The 24,466-nt window shown below is 42.6% G+C and overlaps 2 protein-coding genes across 3 annotated transcripts in view; one reads left to right on the top strand and one right to left on the bottom strand.

Moving 5' to 3' along the window:
* klhdc10 (kelch domain containing 10) overlaps nt 1-893 on the bottom strand; it is a 30,816-nt gene extending 29,923 nt beyond the window's left edge. For both annotated transcript variants that reach the window (XM_048553825.2, XM_048553827.2), the window contains exon 1: nt 708-893. In XM_048553825.2, the coding sequence (XP_048409782.1) occupies nt 708-738 (31 nt within the window). In that variant the 5' untranslated portion in view covers nt 739-893. The remainder of the gene's footprint in view (nt 1-707) is intronic.
* On the top strand, nt 28-24,087 carry zc3hc1 (zinc finger, C3HC-type containing 1). Its single transcript, XM_059654511.1, is given in 12 exon segments — nt 28-657; nt 1,857-1,905; nt 1,908-2,043; nt 3,035-3,149; nt 4,357-4,507; nt 5,550-5,633; nt 6,090-6,217; nt 7,229-7,386; nt 12,377-12,620; nt 19,347-19,553; nt 22,219-22,443; nt 23,733-24,087. Coding segments are annotated over 12 exon segments (1,572 nt in total). The 5' UTR covers nt 28-651; the 3' UTR covers nt 23,802-24,087.
* The last annotated feature ends 379 nt before the right edge of the window (nt 24,088-24,466 follow it).

The raw sequence follows: 24,466 nt of genomic DNA, 5'->3' as shown, positions 1-24,466 counted from the left end.
GGTGATGTAAGCGAGCGCCGATGTAATCGTTCACTTTGTCCTTGGAGCAAACGATTCGCGTCTTGGACCATCTCCTGTGGCTTCGCACGGATGGGCATTTTGAGGGTTACGGTTAGGCACCTGTAAAGAAATAACTTGCATCTAGACAGCTCCCTTTCGTGGCCTCAGGACAACCCCAAAGCGCTTCACAGCCAATGAAGTGCCTTCAAAGTGTTGCCACTGTTGTAATCCACGGAAACGTCAGCAAAATGTCACAAACAGCAATGAGATCAATGATATTTATAGTGATATTAATTGAGGGATAAAGATTGGTGAAGGCTGTTCTTCAACATAGTGACTTAATTGACACCGTTTACTCCCATCTTAGACGGCAGACGAGATTTTGGATTAACATCTAAACCAATCGGAGCATTTTCGACGTTAGAGCACGCCCTCCGTATAGTACAGAGCTATTAGTCTATATTGTGTGATTTTGCTGGTGCAAAGACAGGGGCTACAGCTGACGTTTGAGTACTTGACAGGAATGATGACCAGGAGGGGAACAGCTGCTTCTCTGTGCTTGGAAGGAAAACTTGTATTGCTGCCTCTTGAAGAGTTTCAATAGACCCTCACTGCCTAGATTCACACATTCATAATAGCCAGGTCATTGAGATGCTCGTAAGATTGCGAAGTCAATTCAATGTATTTCTGTAAATTTCATTACATACCTCTAACTGATCCATCCCGATCACTGGACATCAAAGAAATCAATCTTTATAACCATCATCTTTTCACATCAATAGCATGATTCCTGACTGCAGCGCATTTTTTCTATCTACTTTTTAAATGCATAATTACTTAAAATGCTCAAAGAAAATGAACAAGAAATGTTATTTTTACAATGCTCTCATAATTGTCTTACTCACAGCAATGCTGCGTGCTCAGCAGGTTGCGCACAGCTGGGAACTATGATAGCAGTTTTGGCTCAGGGGTAGTCCTCTTGTTTCTGAGTCAGAACTCTGTTGGTTCAAGTCCCAGTGGGAAGGACGATAAAAATAACTCAAATAATACCTCTAATGCGTTACTGCGTGGAGCAGGTGCTGCTAATTTTGAAGTATCGGATGTGTCGTATTTCGGATGAGAGACCCACACTCCCTCTTCGGTTATGTGGAAGATCCTGTATTATTTTGTAAAAGACTAGGGAGTAATACCGTCCTGGCAATTTTGCTCCCATAATCCATTTCACAGATATAGATTATTCAGCGCACTCTCCCCTTGCCAATATTGTAGTTTATTGACGGTTACTGCGCTTCTTAAATTACTACACTCACGTAACACCGTTGGATGCAAACGTTTTGGAACATCTCGTTGCTATGAAATCTACTTCGTTCAATTTTTATAGATCCCTTGGCAACTGAATGTAGGCGGCAGTTGATCCCTTGAGAAAGACTTAATCATGGAGACGCCTTCACCGGAAAGGCAGAGAAAAAGAAACAAAATAGATAATGGGCTAAGAATTCTGCATCAAATTGGCGAATGAGGAATTCAATAACCCTATCGCCATACGGTTACTTTTTAAGAGTAATTAAAACATTAATTTGGCATTAGGCAGTTATTGTAGTCAAAATATGTAATTTGATGTCTCTCGTTGCTTTAGAAAATCTTCAAATTCATTGGTATCGATTTTTAATTTGCTGACAAGTTCACAGCTCTGATGAAGGGTCTAGGCCCGAAACGTCAGCTTTTGTGCTCCTGAGATGCTGCTTGGCCTGCTGTGTTCATCCAGCCTCACATTTTATTATCTTGGAATTCTCCAGCATCTGCAGTTCCCATTATCTCTGATACCATTTTAACCACACTTTGTTATCTTCATTTAGCTGTGGTTAAGGTTTGTGCTCCGGAACATTTGTACAATGCACGTTGTAGCCGTGGGACATTGAAACCTGCCGGGTCAAAGATGGCAGTTCCCGGTGGCAGTGGCGATTTTACATCGCCCAACAGCAAAAGTGTGGCCGAGACTCCACAAAAAGTGCGGCAGCTGCTGTCAGACAGCATTGCCGAGATGTAAGTCCTCAGGTTCGATTCAGTTTTGATTCTTTCGCAGGAGTTGTAGCGCGGAAACCGCCCCCTCTCAGATATGGAGCCTGAATGACTGAGAACATCATGGGGCCCGGTCTTATTTACCTATCGTGCTGGATTTCTTTTGAGGGGATTGAGTTTCACAAAAATTATTAAGGATAATAATCGTCTTTCTAATAGTTACTAAAGTCTTCCAGAGTGGTGGAGTCAGATTTCCAATCCCACCCCAGATGCAACCGGTTCGCCTCTAGTTTAAACGTTTAAAATTCAAGACCCAGTCCAGAGATTTGTGCACGTAATGCTTGTAATTCTGGACATAATCCAGCATTGTAATCATTCAGTGTTAGTTTAACAGTACTGTCTGATGTCCGGTTTTCCTCTGCTTTGTTCTCTTGGCCAGCAAGGAGAACTCTGCCTTTTTTTTAAACAAAATAAGGCTGTAGGATCTTTTATGCTCACATGAACCAGACACGGCCTTTTGTTTAAGGCAGAGTTGCCAGAAGGGGCGTCACGAGCTACAAGGCAGGATGGCCGCCATTGACAAGAGTTGTAAAAGCTGCTTTCGCAAACTAACGTACAGCCCTTCTCCCTGATCCTGCTCTCTCTGGTCTCATTGACGAGTCACAACAATTTCAAGCGTTGAAATGGGTGACAGTGGGATGAAAATTGAAATCGTTGACTTAAAGGTACCTCTAAAAGATATCACCTTCGGAGGTGCAGAGCTTTCTTAGTACTGCACTGCAGCGTCAGCTGGTTTTCCATGTTTAAGTCTTAAGAGTGGGACATTAATCCTCAATATACTGACAAGAATGTCACTCACGAAGACAAAGTTGATAACTTACCTTATCTTGACCACAGAAAATAAACAAAAGTTATTGTTATTGCTGAGATGAAATGGCCAGCAATGGAGCTTTTCAATGAAACTTGAACAACAGTGTGTTGGTAACTGATTATTTAATATCTTTTGTTTTAATAGTGATCAGATCAGCTCTAACCCCGAATCACCTAATGACAATGATTTACCCAGATCACCAGTATCCTGTGATTCTGCTAATAAAGAAGCTTTCTTTTCACGAGTTGAAACTTTCACAATATCCTTCACTGTTGTCACCAAATCAAAGTCGTGAGCAAACAGAATCTCTGTGCTAAGTATTATGGAGTGCGAACACTTGATTGTTCTATTATATTATAGAGTCCATCTTTCTATGTTTGTAATGTGCTGGTGGTTATTATTGCCTGTGAGAGTTCTCTGTTGTTGAATTCACACCTGGATGTCGCAAGACTGTAGAGCTGAGATCTGATTCATTGGTTGTGGGATCATATAGTTCTGTTGATCACTTGTTGTTTATGCTGTTTGGCATTCAAGTAATCGTGTATTGTAGCTTTACCAGGTAGACATCTAATTTTTAGGTGCACCTGCTGCTGGTCCTGGCATGCCCTCCTGCACTCTGCAATTTCAACCCCAGTTCAGTGAAATGATAGAATGGGGGATATGCCAGGTCGTGAAGGTGCAGATTGTGGAGTACAATTCTGTTGCTGCTGATGGCCCACAGAATGTCACGGATGCCCAATGCCCAGAAAACAAAGCAACCAGGGGAAACCCATGCAGCCAGGGGAAGAATGTCTCTATAGTGTTTGCACAATTACCCGAGATGAGATCAAACCCGAGTCCCTGGCACTGTGAGACAGCAGTTTGAGCCGATGGATGTATTGGACAAGAAATGTATTTATGCAGTGTTAATGTTTTGACCTAAATGTGATATGTGTCTTGAGCCCTTGGTTCAGCGGAGTGGAGGAGGCTTGTTCGAAGCCTAAACATGCAATAGACCAGTTACAGTAAATACCTGTTTCTACACTGTTAATCCTAATCATTGGTTTTGGAAGGAGTGCAGCATAAATTAATAAAAATTATAACTAGACTTTGAGAGTAAAATTAAGAGGGAGATTATACAAATTTGAGATTAAATTCCATGGAATTTAGCTGCTTAACGGGTGATTTGCTCAAAGGTTTCAAGATATTAAGGAGAACCAATAGGATGTTAGATAAAAGAAGAAAGCATTTCTGTGCTTGGAAGATCCAGGACTGGGATCATAGCCTACAATGTCATAACCATGCCTTTCAGGTGTGAGTTGGGAAACAGTGCTTCAAGGGGGAAGGAATGCCATGTGCTTCTCCCATTCTGTATATATTTGAGGCCATTTATTCAAAGAGAAACAGGGAAAAACACGTCTTATACAGGAAATGTCCTGCAGATGTTGAATGAGTGGTCTCTGAGTGTTTTCCTTTGACAAAGATACTCATTCAACTGGGCTGGGATGCCATTTGAACTCTCCCCTTTGCAGTGTGCGAAATATGGTTGGACCAACATAGAGTGTGACATGCTGAAGTGTTGCAGTTGTCAGGCATTCCTGTGCACTACTCTGCATCCAACCTTGGACGCCAGTAGATGTAAGTTTTATTTTACGTTTCTTTAACTCAATTTGTTCCTTCCTTCACACCTCATCCTGGCTTATGTCTATCTTGAAGACTTCTAACTCTGTTGTTTAAAGCCCGAGCCAAGTGCAGATTAGGGAATACTTGGATCAGATTTCCTTGTCAATGCATTGTAAACTGTTGTCTTACAAGTCCTCTTTCCAAATTACATAGAGTTCACAAAACAGAAACAACTGGTTCATGCTCCACACTAGCTCTCCTTGCAATCTGTCAGCATAAAGTCCTATTCCTTTCTGTCTCACATGTTTATCTAGCTTCCTGTTACGTTCATTAATGCTATCACCTGAACCAGTCCTGGTGATAGCATGTTCCACATTCCAACACCTCTCTGTGTGATGAAATTTCTTCTGAATTTCTTTAATATTTATGACTCAGTTCTGGAATCCTCTGTAATTGAAAACAATTCTATCTTGTTACACTACTTCATAATCTTAAAGACCCTTTCTTGACAAAAGCACTTAAAATACTAGGGTATAGTAGGTTGTAGACCAAGTGCAGATAAATGGCTAGTATAGTTTGGTGTCTGTTGCTCGGTTGAAGGGCCAGTTTCTTTGCTGTATGACTCTATAACGCTCTCTGAAAAGATCCCTGGCCTGTTACATCTTTCTTGGCAAGAATGATCTCTTAGGGCTGATACAAAGCCTTAAGTACTTTTGCCACTTCCTCTATGTTTAAGCACTGTGCATAATACATTTTTTTGCCTCTCTCCTAACATCCCTCATTCCTTACTGTCTCTAAGAAGAGATCCATTTTGAGCCCATTTGCACTGTCCCACATCCATGTCCTGCCTTGGTAATTTATTTCATCTTTCTGCTATTTTTTGAGTAGCAGAGTTCTTACGACCTGGATTTCACGCTATCACTCTGAGAATCTGGCATTTGAACCTTCCTAATAGCCCTGTGATTGGTTTGCCTTCATTGGGTTGAAGCTGTTGAGGGGATTTATTTCCTTTTTCTTAAAATCTGATACATTTGTGTGTTTATGAATTTATCTTCAGATAAAGAGAGGGTTGCTACACTGCAAGAAGGATTGAAAACAGCACATGAGAAGTTCTGCTTTTGGCCTGACAACCCCTGTCCAGGTGAGATGGGAATAAATGTATCCAATTTTTTTTAAGGTTACTCGAGGTGTAATTGAGGCTTTATCTGCAACCCATCATTTTCTTTTTTGTTTCATTAATTATTAACACCTTATCATTGAAATGTCTGTGGTTGTTTAATGGAGATTGGGAATGGTGTGGGTTTGGGAGCGGTGCTTATTATGTGGTTGAACTCCAAGTAAGAGAAAGTCACAAACAAAAAAATGCTCTTAAAATATTCTTTTAGTTGTTCCTTGTTTTTCCCACAAAACTCTCTGGAAGCAGATCAATCCATACTTTTCGTCGTACCCTCTCCACTCTGCCAGCATATGTGCATGCTCGTGTGAACGATAAGTAACATGGGACATGATTCTGGCTATTCTGCTGTAATGCCAACTGGAACAGGACAGAGTTTGTCCGTATAGATGATTCATTTGTGCCTTGCCTTGCACCTGGCAGATCGATTCTGGGCATTACCTTTGAATGAACCAGCAGCCCTTCTGCTTGGGGTGACAGAGCGGTTCAAGAGTCTTTGTTCACTGGACTTGCAGTTACCTGCCGTCAAACATGACGATCTCAAAGAAATGGTAAGACCTATAAATTGGCTCTACTTCCTGACTTTTGGCTGGGTTACAGTATCACGGGTATCCGGTTTCCCTTGACAGAGATGGCTTCTCCTAGACCTGTCCAACACTATAATGATTAAAATACAGTACAGCATACGTCTCATTGGAAGCTGAAGGTGACTGAAATGTTTGTCTAAATGTTTGGAAGAATTATGTTTCTTAAATGGCCCCAAATACATACACAATAGGAGAAGCACATGGCAATCCTTCCCCCTTGAAGAACTGTTTCCCAACTCACACCTGAAAGGCATGGTTATGACATTGTAGGCTGTGTTCCCATGTCGGATCGAAAGCAGGGATAAGGAACATATTCCAAGTAAAATCGAAATTCCCTTTGAAGCCTTTTAAATAATAAAGTTATGTTTGTTTTTCATTAAGAGGAAATGGACAAAAGTAAAATAATACACAAACCTGGCATATTGCAATTATGTGAGGGCAGTAGTTTGAGTCTGATAAGGCAGAATTTAGCTGTTGGGCAAGATGTAGAATGGAGCTGATGAGATACCCAATAGTTCTTAGGTCCTGGGAAAAGAAGAGGCAGGAATAGGAGAGACTGTGATAAGCCTTATTTTGACACAGAAAGTACAGAGATGATGAAATTTTTAGTGTGAAAAGAATAAAGCTTCTCTCCCTTGACAGTCACAGGACTCTGCACCAGCACATTCAGGAGGAATGGGCAGGTGGATAGTGCTTGCTGTTCTTGCTATAGCTTTTGCCATGAAGTTTCCTAAACTTCCTCATTTTATTCAGTGAAATCCCTGTGTACGGATCCCAGTTTACTAGTTTTCTGTTTTACATTTCTCTGTTATTGAGCCAGCCATTGTCTATCTGTGATCCTTTCCTAACCCTGGATTAGACTATGTGAGTTGTAAATCCATTGATTGTGTGGCTAACACATGGTTACTGATACTGATTAAGTGCTTTTCATTAAGTAAGTGAATCCATGACTTTTTGTTTTTGTCTTTTGAACAGACCATCACAGAGGAAACTATCAGTTCAATATTGCAGTTGGTTGAAGATGAACTGATGTGTGGCACTCTGTCTGAAAGTCCTGGGCTAAAGAGCAGTACAGATGTCCTTTCCGTCCATCTTTCTGCCTGTATCCTTGCACTGTCTGGCTGGGCTGCTGGGTGAGAATCCAAAGTAAATTAGCAATTTTCCACATTATCACGAACATACTGCATAAATCTTCCCCTGCCTCTTTCACCATGTTCCTGTTCTGAGAGTACTGGCTCATACAGCAGTACAGTTTCATGTGTATTTGGCCTTGTACTCACAGGGTCATTTGTTAGCTGGAGGGTTATGAAACTGTTGACCATGGTTGGGGGTGGGGGGGGGGGGGGTCGCGGGTGGGCAGTGGAGTGCCGCTTCAAAACCAAACCTCATCTTTCTTTCCCCTAACCCTTGCACAGGCAAGGAATAAAATGAATGATCAGTTCTCTCCTTATTCCCCTTGCACTTTCAAACCTCTTCTCTCTTGCCCCCAACACTGCCCCATAAGACATTGGTGCCTGCTGGGATGCAATTCTTTCACCTGCTTTAATCAGTATACTTCATGACTCCAACTAGACAAAGGTGTGCTGTTTGTTTGCATCTTGGAGAATAACAAATCCTGACTATCACCTGTACAGTTTCTCCTGCACTGAGGGTGGCAGGGGTGCAAAATTCACTCTTTGTGGGGTTCTTCAATGTCTCTCTCATGAATGGCTAAGCAGCACCACTATTAATTGGAGTGGCCAAGTCTTGAAGGATATAGCTGCTGGACTAAAGCTGTAGCAGCTGACGAAGGAACCAACAAGAAGAAAATTATCTACTTGACCTCATATTTACCAGTGTCATGGGTGCAGCTGTCCATGACAGAATCAGAGGGAGCCACCACTGCCTAGTTCTGTGGTTATGAAGTCCGTATTCTCATTGAGGATGCCTTCGATTGAGTTTAATGGCACTATCACTGTGCAAAAAATGGAATCGGCTTTGAACAGATATAGCAACTCAAAACTTCGCATGCGTGAAATGCTACGGACCATCAGTTTTGTAGGCTCACCTCATGTTGAATTTGTATGTATTGACTGCTGTGGAGGGAGTTATTGAAAATCAGACTTCTGATGTCTAATGTACACTTGTGGATAGCCCATGAATCCCAGGGTCCTCCACAAGTCACAACAATGCCATGACTTTGGAAGTAAATTTGGTACTCAGCCCTGCAATTGCTGCACCTCCGGGCAAATTGTGAAATTTGTGATCATTGGTGCAGGTTCAGGAAAGGAGAAGCAACCAGGACCTTCAGTCAGGAGCTGGAGTCAAAAGCTGTACAAACTAGATTGGGGAGTGCTGTAGAGCTGTCAGTTTTCTCAACAGTGACCAGGAGGATCAAGAATGATATACAGGAAGCAGATAGTCATTCTAGAAGGAAGTAATATATGACACAAGTGGCAAATTAGCTTTCTCTTTTGTATTCTAAAATTCTACTTTCTTGATGAGGTGAGTTTATAAAATGTTCAAAAGAAAAGTAAATGAGTCTTTAAGCTTGTTAAGAAACAAATCCTGTGCACATTTCAAAAGGAGTGGCTTTCCAAGATCGTAGGGCCTGAAAGGACATCTTTAACACAGAAACAACGTATGAAGAAGTGAGATTTCCTGCAATTATGAGACAGCTGAAAGCAAACGTGGAATTTTACAAGTGCTTACCGAAATACTAGGAGATCGTGAGGAGGACGGAGCATACAGTATGTTGAGAGTTTTCTTGGATTGTGTCATACTTGCAGTAAAGATGAATACATCCATTCTTTCAGTGCAAGATATTAATGATCGTGTGGTGAAGACATATCAATTACTCAGAGCTGCGCAACAAGAATTGTGCCTTTGAATTTGTGGAGTGTACTGGCTTCATCGTATGGAGACAATTTCTGGATGAATTAGGAAAATTTCATTTTCATATGTTGGCAGTGGCCAAAAACAACAGCCATTTCAACCCAAAAATATGTTGATTTTGTACATTGTTTGACCAGCATCTGATATAGGCTTATAAGACTGCCTTTTGGAGGAATTCTGAAACTGACCACTTGTGCTAGTATCTCCATTGTGATAGTAATTGTGCAATTTTATGTTAATGGTGCCATGATTTACACAAGACGGTGATGTCTACGTCAGATGGAGCTTTGTTACCTTCAGGAAGAAAAATGGAGCAGTGCCATTGTTGCAATGTGAAATCAGAACGTTTGTTGAAACTGCATGGCATTGCTGGCAGAAGATCTGGGAACAGATGATGCTTGGTGTAAATGAGTGCACTAATGCAAAGTCACGATATCTTGGTCAAGTACTGCATAGAGCAAGTGAGCAAGTGCAACAATCCAATATACACACGTTGCGTGAAGATGTTGACAGAGTCACAGTATTGCGTTGCACTGACTGCCCTGCATGATGTTCTATATGAACTGTCATTACTCTGCAAATTGTTGCCGAGAAGATGTTTAACAGTAGTTGGAGCCATGCAATTTGTAAAGGTCAAGATCAATAACCTTAAGACTCAGCTATAGGTGAACCTGTTTATTGGAGTGATGAATTTCAGATTATACTGCCTGCTCTCAACAGTGCCATAATCCTTCAATTTACTCAATTTGTATGTGACCATCTGGAAAGCAGATTTGCAGAAGAGGAATTACTGGAATGGCATGTATTTGATCAGGCTGCAATCACTAAGACAACCAATTATGAATTTGAAAAGACAGCCTTGTGTGACTGAAAGCAAATATTCCATTTTTTTAATTAAACAATGATGAAAGTGTGGCTACAATGGTTTGTGAACAACTCTCCGATTTCAGATTTATAGTTGTGAGAAAAGTCAAGATGGGTTACGTTCAGCCATTCAGTGATTTGGTGGAGAATGCCCTAAAAGCAATCAGTTTCAAGAAACATCCATTCTTTTGGACATTTGTGCAACATTTCAGGCATCAAGTGCTGACTGTGAGCATGGATTTAGCCTTGTGTAAATCCAAAAGTAGATTGCTTGGACAACTTAAAAACTTGTTGAAAACTTGCAAATTAAATTGTACATTTTATCTGGACAAAATATCGCTCTGGGTGCAGTATACAATCATTGGGCAACAAATATAGGCACAAAAAGCTGTCAAGAAAGAAATGAATACATTACCAGCGACCGCTTTTAGTCACATTCTAAATGTAGTCAACACTAAACGGGTCCCCAGACTTCTGAGCTGAACAAACAATTGTTTATTTTAGTGGGCAAAATACCTGGTACCTATAAAATAATATAAATGCACACTTTTATGGTTCATAAACAAACTGTAATTAAAAAATTGCAATATGACTTCCACTAAAGGATGCAATGTGCTGCTCATACTACTCCAAGTCCTGCACATTAAAAGGAAAAATCAGAGAGAATACTGGCCATCCGCAACAGCAGAATTGTATTCAAGTACAGCCTGTTAATTTGCAACCCCCTCATATCATTACTGGTAAATGAAGACGTAAAGACAGGAGCAGCACCAGAAATACCTTAGAATGAGTTGACAGCCTCAAAGAGCTCGGAAAGGACAACTTGCATGTCAAAACATAGAGCAGCATGCAACAGACAAGGCTAAGTAATCCCATAACCAACAACAGATCTAAACTCAACCATTTCTCATCCAGTCACAAATGATGGTGAACAATTTAAAATAAATGATAGGATGGGGAAGTTCCACAAATGTGTCTTTTTTAAATTATTGGAGCGGAACCCAGCGCATTCGTGGAAATGATGAAGACTGAAGTGTTTGCACCTATCTTCAAAATTGCTTAATGGATGAGTCATTCCATGTGATATCATGAAACAGCTGAAGACACTGCATATTGTAAAGGCATTGGGCACTGACAACGTTCCAGTAGTACTGAAGGTGTGTGCTCCAGAACTAGCCATACTACTAATCAAGCTGTTCACCGGTATAGCTTCAACAATGGCATTACCCAATAATTGTCCAAACATGTCCTATCCACCAAAAGCAGGACAAATCCAATGCAGCATTAATGCCTTATCGGTCAAATTCCAATCAAAGTGGTGGAAGGGGTCATTGACAGTGCTGTCAAGCGGCATTTATGAGGGAATGACCTGCTTACTGGATGGGTTCTGCAAGGGCCATTCAGCTTCTAGCCTCATTACAGCCTTGGTGTAAGTATAGATCTGACCTCCAGAGGTGAGGTGAAAATAACTGCCCCTGAAATGAAGATAACATTCAATTGAATATAACCTCAAGGGGCCCTAGAAAAATTTGAGTAAATGGGAATCTGGGAAGGGTTGGGGGATCTTTGTGATGCTTGGAGTGTTACCTAGCACGAAGGAAGGAGATTATGTTGTTGGAGAGCAGTCACCTCAGCCCCAGGTCATCACTGCAGGAGTTCCTCTGGAATGTCTTGGGCCCAACCATCCTCAGCAATTTCATCAATGGTCTTCCCACCAGAAGTGGGGATGTTCTCTGATTCAATAACATTAAGGACATTTAACAATTCTTCAGACATTGAAGCAGTGCATATTTGTATGCAGTGAAACCTGGAAAATATCCAGGCTTGGACTTAGAAGTAGCAAGTAACATTTGCACTGCACAAATGCTAGGCATTGACCAGCACCAACAATAGAGAAACTAACCATCACCCTTTGATGTTCAATTCCATTACCATTGTCGAATCCCTACACTCAACATCCTGGGGGTTACCATGAGCTGAAAGGGAACTAGAACAGTTATCTAATTCCCATAGCTACAACAGCAGGACAGAGCTTGGGAGCTCCGCAGTGAGTAACTTACCTGTCTCTGACTCGGTGCTTGTCCACCAACTACAAGGCATAAATCAGGAGTGTGATGGAAAATTCTGCATTTACCTGGATAAGAGCAGCTCCAACAGCACTCAAGTAGTTTAATATCATAAAGGACAAAGCAGCCCACTTCAGTGGCACCTCATCCACTGCATTTAATATTCAATCCCATCACCACAGCGGCAGAGCGTATATCATCTACAAGACGGCGCATCATCAAACTGAGCAACTCGGTAGGGAAGATGGGAGTGGGGTGGAAATGGGCTCCTTTCCACTGCACTTGTATAATTCTTTTTTTTTCCCCCCACTATGAATAGTTCTTCGTCTGAATTTCTCCACCTGCCAGTAATCACCTGTTCCTACTGCATGAGGAAGGTGGGACTGTGGAGCTTTCAGCAGATTGATGGTGTTTGCCCAGCCAGTGAGCCTGAGATGCCCGTCTGCAGTACCTCCCCACTTGAAAACAAGCCAGAAAGGTCAACACCACCTCCTCCTGCAATGTCTCCCCACAGGATGATCACTCGAAGTCAAGATGCTGCCCAGTCTCAGAGCAGCGAGCAGGTGCATTGATCTTCCTCTGCCTCTTAGACTTAATTTCTTTATGTTTTTCTCAGTTTACTACTCTTATAACATTAACTGGTCATCACCACACTGCTGGCACAGACTAGATGCCAGATTTGCCTGCACAATGTCTGCCACATACTGAAAGTCATTGAGGCTCATGTACTTTGAAATAGTATCACACTGATGTGACATAAGGTGTGTGACTTCTATATGGTTTATAATTTACTTTAGAGTTTTGATTTTGAACTAGTAGCCCGTAGATATTGGTTTGTGTGTTTGAAGGACTTTCACAATTAACTTGTCAGTATTTCTGGAGCAATGTTTTCTTTCAAAAACCAGTATGAGAGATAGAGTGAAATGGTATCAGTGATAATGGGAACTGCAGATGCTGGAGAATCCAAGATAATAAAATGTGAGGCTGGATGAACACAGCAGGCCCAGCAGCATCTCAGGAGCACAAAAGCTGTCGTTTCGGGCCTAGACCCTTCATCAGAGACGGGGATGGGGTGAGGGTTCTGGAATAAATAGGGAGAGAGGGGGAGGCGGACCGAAGATGGAGAGAAAAGAAGATAGGTGGGGAGGTAGGGAGGGGATAGGACAGCCCAGGGAAGACGGACAGGTCAAGGAGGTGGGATGAGGTTAGTAGGTAGGAAATGGAGGTGCGGCTTGGGGTGGGAGGAAGGGATGGATGAGAGGAAGAACAGGTTAGGGAGGCGGAGACTGGTTGGACTGGTTTTGGGATGCAGTGGGTGGAGGGGAAGAGCTGGGCTGGTTGTGTGGTGCAGTGGGGGGAGGGGACGAACTGGGCTGGTTTTGGGATGCGGTGGGGGAAGGGGAGATTTTGAAGCTGGTGAAGTACACATTGATACCATTGGGCTGCAGGGTTCCCAAGCGGAATATGAGTTGCTGTTCCTGCAACCTTCGGGTGGCATCATTGTGGCACTGCAGGAGGCCCATGATGGACATGTCTTCTAAAGAATGGGAGGGGGAGTGGAAATGGTTTGCGACTGGGAGGTGCAGTTGTTTATTGCGAACTGAGCGGAGGTGTTCTGCAAAGCGGTCCCCAAGCCTCCGCTTGGTTTCCCCAATGTAGAGGAAGCCACACCGGGTACAGTGGATGCAGTATACCACATTGGCAGATGTGCAGGTGAACCTCTGCTTAATGTGGAAAGTCATCTTGGGGCCTGGGATAGGGATGAGGGAGGAGGTGTGGGGGCAGGTGTAGCATTTCCTGCGGTTGCAGGGGAAGGTGCCGGGTGTGGTGGGGTTGGAGGGCAATGTGCTTTCCGGAGAGACCACTCTCTCCGTGACTCCCTTGTTCGCTCCACACTGCCCTCTAACCCCACCTATCTTCTTTTCTCTCCCTCTTCGGTCCGCCTCCCCCTCTCTCCCTATTTATTCCAGAACCCTCACCCCATCCCCCTCTCTGATGAAGGGTCTAGGCCCGAAATGTCAGCTTTTGTGCTCCTGAGATGCTGCTGGGCCTGCTGTGTTCATCCAGCCTCACATTTTATTATCTGAGAGATAGAGTGAATATGTGTTCCTGGAGTGAAAATGGGGATTTGTTTGCATGGTGAGAGTATTCGTAAACATTGAAAGGCATTAGCTCAGTTTTGGTTCAGTAGAATGAGGAATTTATTTTTGTATTTGTTTAGGAGAAAACCAATAGATTAGAAAGCTTTAGGTAGCTCTTCACAGAAGTCCTGGTGGAAGTTAGATGTAACAAACCATTTCTCCTGAAGAAAGGCCATAGTTCCCAAGTTAGGAAATAGATTACCTCGAGCGATGTTCCAAACTAGTATGGTTTGCTTTTGGACTGTAAAGGGGTTATTTGACAATGGGAAAGTGTGTCAAGGAAAAGGCTATCAACCTGTCACACCAGGAAGTTGAAGAAACAGTTAAATCAAACTTGTGGGTATCATTAATCAAATTTATAGATGTGATAGAGAAGCGAACACTTTTTTTGAGCACTATAAAATGATGTGGTTAGGATGGATGGAATTGCATTTTTACTGGTTCAAAATCTTTTAAATTATGTTATGTATTCAACTCAGTTTATTCAATTTTATTTTAATGCATTTTGTGTAACAAACTTCCATTATATTGTTAAAACCAAACTGTGAAAGATCACCTCAATAAATAAAAACAAAATAGTCATGTTATTGTCCGACATTTCAGGCTGGAACCTGACTAGTCCAGTTATAACATCAGTTGAGATTGTAAAATGTGATCTTTATGACTTGGTGTTTTTGTGCATCATTCAATTTCCATTCTATCCATGGACAGCAAATAGTTTTCCCTGACACAGATTTTATTCAATTCACCAGCTTTAATTGCTTATATTCAGGCAGCATTTAATATTGTAGTGTCTCAAAGCTTCGCATGCAACCAGTTATGTCATGTAGGTAAGCACAACAACTAATCTATGACTGTTTCACATACAGCAATGAAATGAATGACCAACTAATCTATTTCTGTAGTGCACAAGTGCACGTCCATACATGCATAACTGCTGATGGATGTATAAATATTCTGTGTGCACACCAACACAACACAAATATAAACCTGCAAACATGAATGTAGGACAATTACATGACTTGACTCACTGTTCTATCATCTTGTCTCTAAACTGTAAGAGATTCCCCAGGAAAGGGTGGCACGGTGGCTCAGTGGTTAGCACTGCTACCTTTCAGTGACCAGGACCTGGGTTTAATTCCAGCCTCAGGTGACTGTGTGGAGTTTGCACATTCTCCCCGTATCTGGATGGGTTTCTCCTAGGTTCTCTGGTTTCATCCCACAGTCCAAAGATGTGCATGCTAGGTGGATTAACCATAGTAAATACGGGGTTATGGGATAGGGTAGGGGTCTGGGTGGGACGCTCTTTGATGGGTCAAATAGCTTCTTTCCCCCTGTAGGGGTTCCATAATTCTAACTTACTTTTCTAATCTAATCGACTTCAGAGATGTTATCATACACCTCTGAAGCAGGTGGGACTTGAACCCAAGTCTCTTGATCCTGGACCCACTGCACTACCCTTTCTATGATTCTAAAGGCAAAATAGGCAAATTCAAACACTTGGTTCTGATGTTGCATAAATTTGAGCTTATGACCCTGATCCTCCGTCTTATTTAATTGAAATAAGCTATTTTTACAAACACAATATAGTCCCTTCAGTTTGTAAACCTCGATCCAGTCTTCCCTAAGCCTCCACTTCTCTGGAGTATTCGAGCCAGTCCTTTGACCCTCCCATGTCTACTAGGTATTTTAAAGTAGATATTAATCTGTAGCCATCCACTCTACCCTGTCCATAGTCTCATTATCAATTGTTATGTGAATAGACAAAAACTGAGTACAGGATTTTAATTGAGATCTTACAATGATAACATACAAGTATAAAAATGTATTCTTTGTCTTGTGATTGATTGTGCTATAAGTGCACCCTACCAACTGGCTATTTCTTCAAAGCATTTTTGGTGGACTTTTAAACTTATACAATATGACATCTTTTTCTTCTTTTCCATAATGTGTCTATTTATGTAGGGGAGGTGATGGCCTACTGGTATTATCACTAGACCATTAATCCAGAGATTCAGTTAATGTGATGGAGAGCTGGGTTCGAATCCCTGCATGGCAGATGGTGGAATTTAAATTCAATAAAAACTGGAATCTGTAATTACATGCACCATGAAATCATTGTCAATTGGCATGAAGTAAAAACATCTGGTTCACTGTTGTCCCTTAGGGAAGGAAACTACCATCCTTTACTGCGTACAGCTTTGATCTCCTTACTTGAGAAAGGATGCACTGGCACTGGAGGGGATGCAGAGGTTCACTAGGTTGATTCCAGAGTTGAGAGGTTTGGTTTATGAGAAGAGATTGAGTAGACTGGGACTATACTGACTTGAATTCAGAAGAATGAGGGGGGATCTTGTCAGAACATAAAATTATCAAGGGAATAAATAAAACAGAAGCAGGGAAGTTGTTTATACTGGCAGGTGAAACTTGAACTAAGGTGCATGGCCTCAAAGTAAGAGGGGAGCTTTTGTGGGACTGAGTTGATGAGGAACTTCTTCACCCCAAAGGTTGTGAATCTGCAGAATTCCCTGCCCTGTCAAGCAGTAGAGGCTACCTCGTTGATGATTTTTAAGGCAAAAATACATATATATTTTTGAACATTAAAGGAACTAAGAGTTATGGTGAGTAGGTGGGTAAGTAGAGCCGAATCCATGAAAAGATCTGCCATGATCTGACTGAATGGTGGAGCAGGCTCGATGGGCCGGATGGTCTACTCCTGCTCCTAATTCTTTAGCACTTATGTGTTTACCCGGTCTGGCCAGTAATGTGTCATAGACCTGTATAACATGGAAACAGACCCTACGGTCCAACTTGTCTGTACCAACTAGATATCCTGAATTAATATAGTCCTATTTGCCAGCATTTGGCCCATATCTATCTCAGCCCTTTCTATTCATGTACCCATCCAGATGCCTTTTAAGTGTTGTAATTGTACCAGCCTGCATCACTTTCTTTGGCAGCTCGTTCCATACACATATCACACTGTGCATGAAAAAGTTGGGTCCGTTTTAGATTTTTCCCCACTTGACTGTCGCTCTCCCTACCTTGGGAGAATGACCTTCGCTATTCAACCTATCCATTACCCTCATGATTTCATAAACCTCTACAAGGTCATGCCTCAGCCCCAACCTATTCAGCCTCTCCCTGTAGCTCAAACCCTCCAACCCTGGCAACATTTTTGTAAATCTTTTCTGCACCCTTTCAAGTTGAGCAATATCTTTCCTGTAGCAGGCAGACCGGAATTGAACGCAATATGTCAAAAATGGCCTAACCAATGTCAGGGCAACAAGACCTCCCAACTCCTATACTCGAATATTCTAACCAATAGTGGCAACTGTTACCAAATACCTTCTTCACTACCCTGTCTACCTGCAATTCCACCTTCAAGGAACTATGAACCTGTTCCCAAAGGCCTCTTTATTAGGCAACACTCCCTGGGACACTACCATTGAGTATATAAGTCCTGCCCTGATTTGTCTTTCCAAAATGCAGCGCCTCACATTTATCTAAATTAAACTCCATCAGCCCAACAACCCATCTGATCAAGGTCTCATTGGTACTCTGAGATAATCTTCATCACTGTCCACTTCACCAACAATTTTGATGTCATCTGTGAACATATTAACCATTCCTCCTGTGTTCACATCCAAATCATTTACATAAATGACAAAAATCAGTGGACCCAGCACCAATCCTCGCAGCACACCACTGGTCACAACCTCTGGTCCGAAAAACAAATCTCCACCGCCACCATCTGTCTCCTACCTCAAAGTAAATTTTGTATCCGATTGGCTGGTCCCCCCAGATTCCATGTGATGTAACCTTGCTAACCAGTCTGTCATGTAGAATCTTGTCGAAGACCTTGCTGAAGTCCATTTAGACAATGTTCACTGCACTATCTTCATCAATCTTCTTTGTCACGTCTTCAAAACTCTCAATCAAGTTAGTGAGACACCATTTCCCAAGCACAAGGCCACATTAACTATCCCTAATCATTCTTGCCTTTCCAAATTAATGTAACTGCTGTCCCTCAGAATCTCTTAACAACTTAGTCACCACGTCAGACTCACCGGTCTTTTCCTTACCACCTTTCTTAAATAGTGGCACCACATTAGCCACCCTCTTTTCTTCCAGCACCTCACCCTTGGCTATCAGTGATACAAATATCTCAGCAAGGGGCCCAGCAATCACTTCCCTACTTTGCCTAGAGTTCTAGAGTACACCTGATCAGGTCCCAGGGATTTATCCACCTGGATGCACTTTAAGACGTTCAACACCATTTTCTCTGTAATATGGACACTTTTGAAGATATCACCGTTTATTTCTCCAAGTTCTGTAGCTTTCCTATCCTTCTCCTCAATAAATATTGACATAAAATACTCATTTAATATTTTGCCCATCTCTTGCCCTTCCACACTTAGACAGCCTTACCGATCTTTAAGGGGCCCTGTTCTCTCCCTCGTTACTCTTTTGCCCTTAATGTATTTGTAGGACTTCCTTGAATTCTCCTGAACCCTATTTGCCGAAGTTACCTCATGTCCCCTTTTCACCCTCCTGATTTCCTTCTTGAATATGCTCCTACTGCTCTTGCACTCCTTGAGGGATTCACTCAGGCTCAACTGTCTATACCTGCCATTTGACTCCTTTTTTTTTTCTTGACCACAGCCTCTATTTCTTTAGTTATCCAGCATTCCTTGCACCTACCACTCTTGCCCTTTATACCAACAGGAACATGCTGACTCTGGACTCTCGTTGTTTCATTTTTGAGGGCTTCTCACTTTCCAACCATCTCTTTACCTGTGAATAACCTCTTCCAATCAGTTTTTGGAAGTTCTTGCCTAATACCATCAAAATTGGCTGGCTGACTCTCGAGTGCCCTCTGGGCGATTAGGGGTGGGTATTGAATGCTGCCTATCCAGTGATGCCCACATCCTGTGAATGAGTAATAATTAACAAATGTTCAGTGTTCACCCCACCCTCTTGAATGATACTGCACTTTGCTTAATTAAAAGTCACCTGTCCAGTCTAATCTGGTAATTTAGGTTTGCTTGCGGTATTCAAGCTTTGTCACACAGACACACGCTCATGATAGGTTTGAATCCTTCCTAAGTTAGATGACTTTACTGAAACTATTTTTACTTTACTTAGCACGAAACCAGCCCTTCGCCCATTGGGGCTCGCACACGGAGTCGAGATGTCCACAGTCCTACTCAAGTTGATCGAGGCGAGTCAGATTCTATTAGTTTACATTTGCGGAACAAGCGACCAGTGACCCGTAGCATGGGACAGGGGGACATGCCTTCCAGCCCTCAGCGGAAGCCTAAGAGAATGCGTTTGTCCTCAACTGCTAGCTCAGTAAGTAATGAACACACCATGGGGAAAACTGCAGAACAATATTGTGAAACTGAAATTTTAAACTGACGATCCAATACCACTCCGATCAACTGTGCAGTACTTGTGCGATATCAGAAACAACTTCATGCAACAGTCCCAGTGCAGAGTTCAAAGATTAACCAATTGTGTGTCTGCAACTTTCATTGGTGCCTTCAATTGCCTAGACCCCTATGAGCTGCAAAGTCCTCATGAAATATTTTGGCCTCTAGCTCTCTGCTCATTTACAACTGTTCTTGAATGAATGTGTAGGCGTCATTGGCTGAGTCAAAATTCTCAGGTGCCTTCCTTGCCACCTTGGTAGTTTATGAAACAAGGGCTTGGGTCCAGTTGGCCCTTCACAGTGCTGTTAGTGTGCTTCTGTCTATGTTGCCAAATACAAGCATCAGGCAGGGGCATGAAGATCCAACGTGATTACTTTCCATATTTGGAAGTTACAGAATATGGCCTTGAACTCTCAACTTTGAATTGCTGTGCCTCTCGCCTCCTACTGAGCTAGGTGCCATCAAGTCTATGTAGTATTCTTCTAACAAGGCCAGTTCACAGGAGGTGGAAACGTTGATTTGTTCTGAAGCAATGAAGCTGTCAGTACCTGGCTAGGTAGTTCCAGGCCTGTCTGGTTTTGGTGGGAAATTGATTGTCCAAGGTTAGGCTGCATGAATACTGTCTGTTCTGGGCCAGTTTTTGCAAAATTACAGAATCCAACTTGGTTTAAACTGGCTTCCATATTGAGTTTTTAATCCATGCTCATGGAAAAAGAAAATCAATATTTCTGCCAAAGCCCTGGAATTCATGGCTCACCTATCCACAGGTTTAGTGTTGTATTTTGTTTGATGCTTTTCTGAAGTGCTTTGAGACTTCTTATTGTGCTAAAGGTGCTGCATAAATGCAAATTCTTTTGAGTTCATCCTTCTACAATCTTGGTTGACATTGCACTATCACAGTGCCATCTGTCAGTTGAGACATTGGACAGGTGCCTTCTGCCTGTTCCCATAAAACTGTTAGGATTTGAATCACGTTTTCAGGATGTACCAAAGCCATTCATTGCCAGTGACTGACTTCATCCCCCTGCCGAAGCCATGTATTGAGCAAATGGAAATTGTTTCAGAAGTTTTCCAATCAACCTGTTCAGGGATGTTATTACGCCCCTTTGGAGCAGGTGGAACTTTGAGCCAGGGAGGCCCAGGTTCGAGGCAGGGATACTACTACTGTGCCACGAAAGCTCCTGAAATAGTTTCATTCTGTACTGATCAATATAAATACAGCAGTGGAAAACCAGACATGTTTAAATTTGATGAGCAGTTCACAATTCTGCAAGTGTTCCTGGATTTTTCCTAGCAAGTAGGCGACTGTCGTTAGGAGCCCTGTTGTGGTGCAGTGGTAGTGTCTCTACCCCTGAACTGAGAGGCCCAGTTCAAGTCCCACCTGCTCTAGTGTGTGTGTGTCTGTGTGTGTGTGTGTCTGTGTGTGTGTGTGTCTGTGTGTGTCTGTCTGTGTGTGTCTGTGTGTGTGTGAGTCTGTGTGTGAGTCTGTGTGTGTGTCTGTGTGTGTGTCTGTGTGTGTGTCTGTGTGTGTGTCTGTGTGTGTGTCTGTGTGTGTCTGTGTGTGTGTCTGTGTGTGTCTGTGTGTGTGTGTGTGTGTCTCTGTGTGTGTGTGTGTCTGTGTGTGTGTGTCTGTGTGTGTGTGTCTGTGTGTGCAATAACATCTCTGAACAGGTCAATTAGGAAAAAAGGTCAACTGTTGTTGCTGGAGCTTGGTCCCTGGTTTGTGCTGAGTTATTTGATCTCACCTGAGGCAACAGTGAAGAGGTTTTGATTGGCCTTAGTACTGTGAATTATGGGTGGAAGGGATGTGGCAGAGAGGTTAAAATTGGACAAAGGTGCTGCTTTTGATGCCCACCCCTTTGTGCCTAACATTTGTCATTAAAATAAACAGTATTTAAAAGCATACATACTGAGAGAATATTTCCTTCAGTGAGGAAATTAGAAACCAAGTATAATCTTAAACTCAGCTCCAGGTTGTTCAGGATAGTGTTTTTCATTACGCTGTATTGGGAATCTAGAAGTCTGTTTCCTCAAAAAGCTGTGGTTGCTGGTAGACAGCTGGAGCTTTCAGGAATCAGGCTCAGACTTTTGTTGGCTAGGGATATCAAAGAGCAAAGCCAGGAAACAGTACATGTCAGACTTTTCTTCCCGTTTGTTGGGGTCAGAATCCTAGAATGCCCTTCCAAGCGGGACGCTGGAGTGTACCCACACCAGATGGATTGCGGGGCAGCAGTTCAAGAAGGTGGCTGTCCGCCACCTTCGAGGGTACTTAAAAACAGGCAACAGTTGCTGGCCTTGACAGCGTAGCTCACATCCCATGAATGAAATCAGCAGTAAAGTTCTAATTGACTGGTGGAGAGGCCAAATAGCCATTTCCTGTTTCTGCCCACTGAGTAGAGTCACTCAAGGAGAGTAAACATTTGAGTTGCACTGGAGGGCAGCTGATATCTTGAAACTGTACACTATCTATCTTCGGAAAAGATTGGCAGAAATAAGTGATTGAAAAGCCAGATTGGGTAATTCTGATATTTTGGAAGTGGTGTCTTCAGAATGGTTTTGTTCAGCTGCATTATTTTGTCTAATAGGATAGTACTCGGGGATACTTTAACCCTGTCTCCCAGCACAGGGACTGGTGTCCATGGGTTAGGAAGACGCTGGAACTAGAAGAAAAACCAAATGACCCGGAGCCAGAGGAGCAGACCCCAGTGCCTGGCTTAGCTGAGAAGACGGAACTAGGATGGAAGGAGTCTCTTCGGGTGCTCTTGTCACTGAACACTGCCCGGACCCCAAACGAGTGCTCAGACAGTGTTGTAAGTAGTGAGCTTTAACAAGTCAACTTCTCCCTCTGGTTGATTCGCATTCCCCCTTTCCCAAGGAGGTGGATACTGTGTAGAATACAGTTCCAGAGTTGCACTTTTTCCATTCCTGCCTTGGCTCACTGACTTCAAGAGCCTGGACAACTACGAGACAATTCAAATGCCATATTAATTCTAGCTAGGGAGTACAGGTGGCATGGTGACTCAGTGGTTAAAACAGCTGCCTCAGTACAAGGGATCCAGGTTCGATTTCACCCTTGGGTGACTGTCCATGTGGAGTTTGCACGTTCTCCCAGTGTCTGCGTGGGTTTCCTTTGGGTGTGCCGATTTCCTCCCACAGTCTAAAGATTTGCAGGTTATCGGATTGGCTATGCTAAAAGTTGTCCACAGTGTACAGGCTGGGTGGATTGGCCTTGAGAAATGCAGGGTTACAAGGATAGGGTGGGAGGTAGGTCTGGGTGGGCTAGCTCTTTGGAGGGTTGGTGGACTCGATGGGCTGAATGGCCTGCTTCCACATTGTAGGGTTTCTGTGAATTTCTATGAATGAATTCTGATGCCTGGCTATGCGACCATAGAAGGCATCTACACAATGAATGAGGTTGGGAGAGAAAAATATGTTTTAAACTGAAGCTCCTGAAATTTTGTGCCAAGCAGCCAGTACCACGCCAGCCTCAGGTCAATTATATAGACAGCCTGTACAATTGGAGTTTTTTTTTAAATTCTTTGAAAATTTCAGATCGGACACTAAGGATCCAGAAAATTCTCGAATACAGGCTGCATTTAACCAGAATGCTGCAAATTGCAGGAGGAAAAATGCTGATCCGGTTATTTTATTTGGTCTCTTTTGCTGTCCTAGGAGACTTCAGAATTTTTTCTGTTGTCATTTTGATTAGCAATCAGACAAAACTTTTTTGTGCCCCATGTTTGCCCCTCAGGCTGCGATGATTTAAATTGGTTCTCCATCAAGCCAAAAGTTTTACCGCAATGGATGCATGGTATGTAGGGCTGGGTCTTGCACTTTCTGAAGTTCAAAACTTCAGAAATTCCACAGGCAGACATCCCAGCAAGCACAGCCACTGACGAAAAGAAGAAGTACGCTCCACCCTTCTCCAGCTATCTGCTCCTTTCACAGTGAGCAGTAAAAGATATGCTATAAAACTCTGTGCTCTCCCATCACGTAATTATTGATTTATAGGCAGTGTGCTTGAGAGTAATAGTGAAACGCTGTATATCCTGTTTATGATCACGTTGAACACAGCATGTACATGATCCTTTGTTGTCAGTCTCTTTCAGAAAAGTCCAACAAGGTGTTCCGAATATTCCGACAGTGGCAGGTCCCATGTTCCTCATAAAGTTGTTTGTTGAATGGGACGAAGAAGCACTTGGTACTGAATTAAGTGATTACGATAGGAGATGGATTTTGAACTTCATCGTAACAGATTTTTTTCCATATGTTTTGCTACTTCATTTGAAAAACACAAAAGCATGGAGCTGGTCTGTGTTAAGCCCATCCCATACCAGGTAGAAGCCATCAGGATGGTTCTACCATTACGATCTTATCTCACTTCACAGATGTATTTAACATGTTAAAATATCGCAACGGCTTTGAACAAATGTGAATAAAATGTTTTGATAGTTTCTGCTTTTTTGACTTTTTGTTTTGACCTCCTGGCTGTTTTTATTGTCTTAGTAAATGCTTAATTCTGCTTCTGTCGTACTGAAATGTTTTTGTGGTATCTCATTGGAGGGAGGGGTATGGTACTGTCAGTGTCTGGTTGGAGAAATGAGGAGGAAGCCATTCAGCTCCTTCTGTCAGCCCGGAGTCTGTTCTACCATTCAGCAAGAAGTGGGGTGTTGATAGCTCAAGGAGTTTACAGACTCAGGCCATGATTGCTAAGAGCTGATGTGTGAAGGAGCGGGTAGGCAACATGCAACAGGCCTGAGTGGGAATATTGAGAAGTGTGTGCTGACACATGACTGGGGAGGACAGGATGCTTTGAGATAACTGCAGGATAAA

Source organism: Stegostoma tigrinum, chromosome 25 (assembly GCF_030684315.1).
Source record: "Stegostoma tigrinum isolate sSteTig4 chromosome 25, sSteTig4.hap1, whole genome shotgun sequence".
Lineage (NCBI taxonomy): Eukaryota > Metazoa > Chordata > Chondrichthyes > Orectolobiformes > Stegostomatidae > Stegostoma > Stegostoma tigrinum.
The sequence above is the reverse complement of the archived record's forward strand: the minus strand, read 5'-3'. Positions and strand labels throughout refer to the sequence as shown.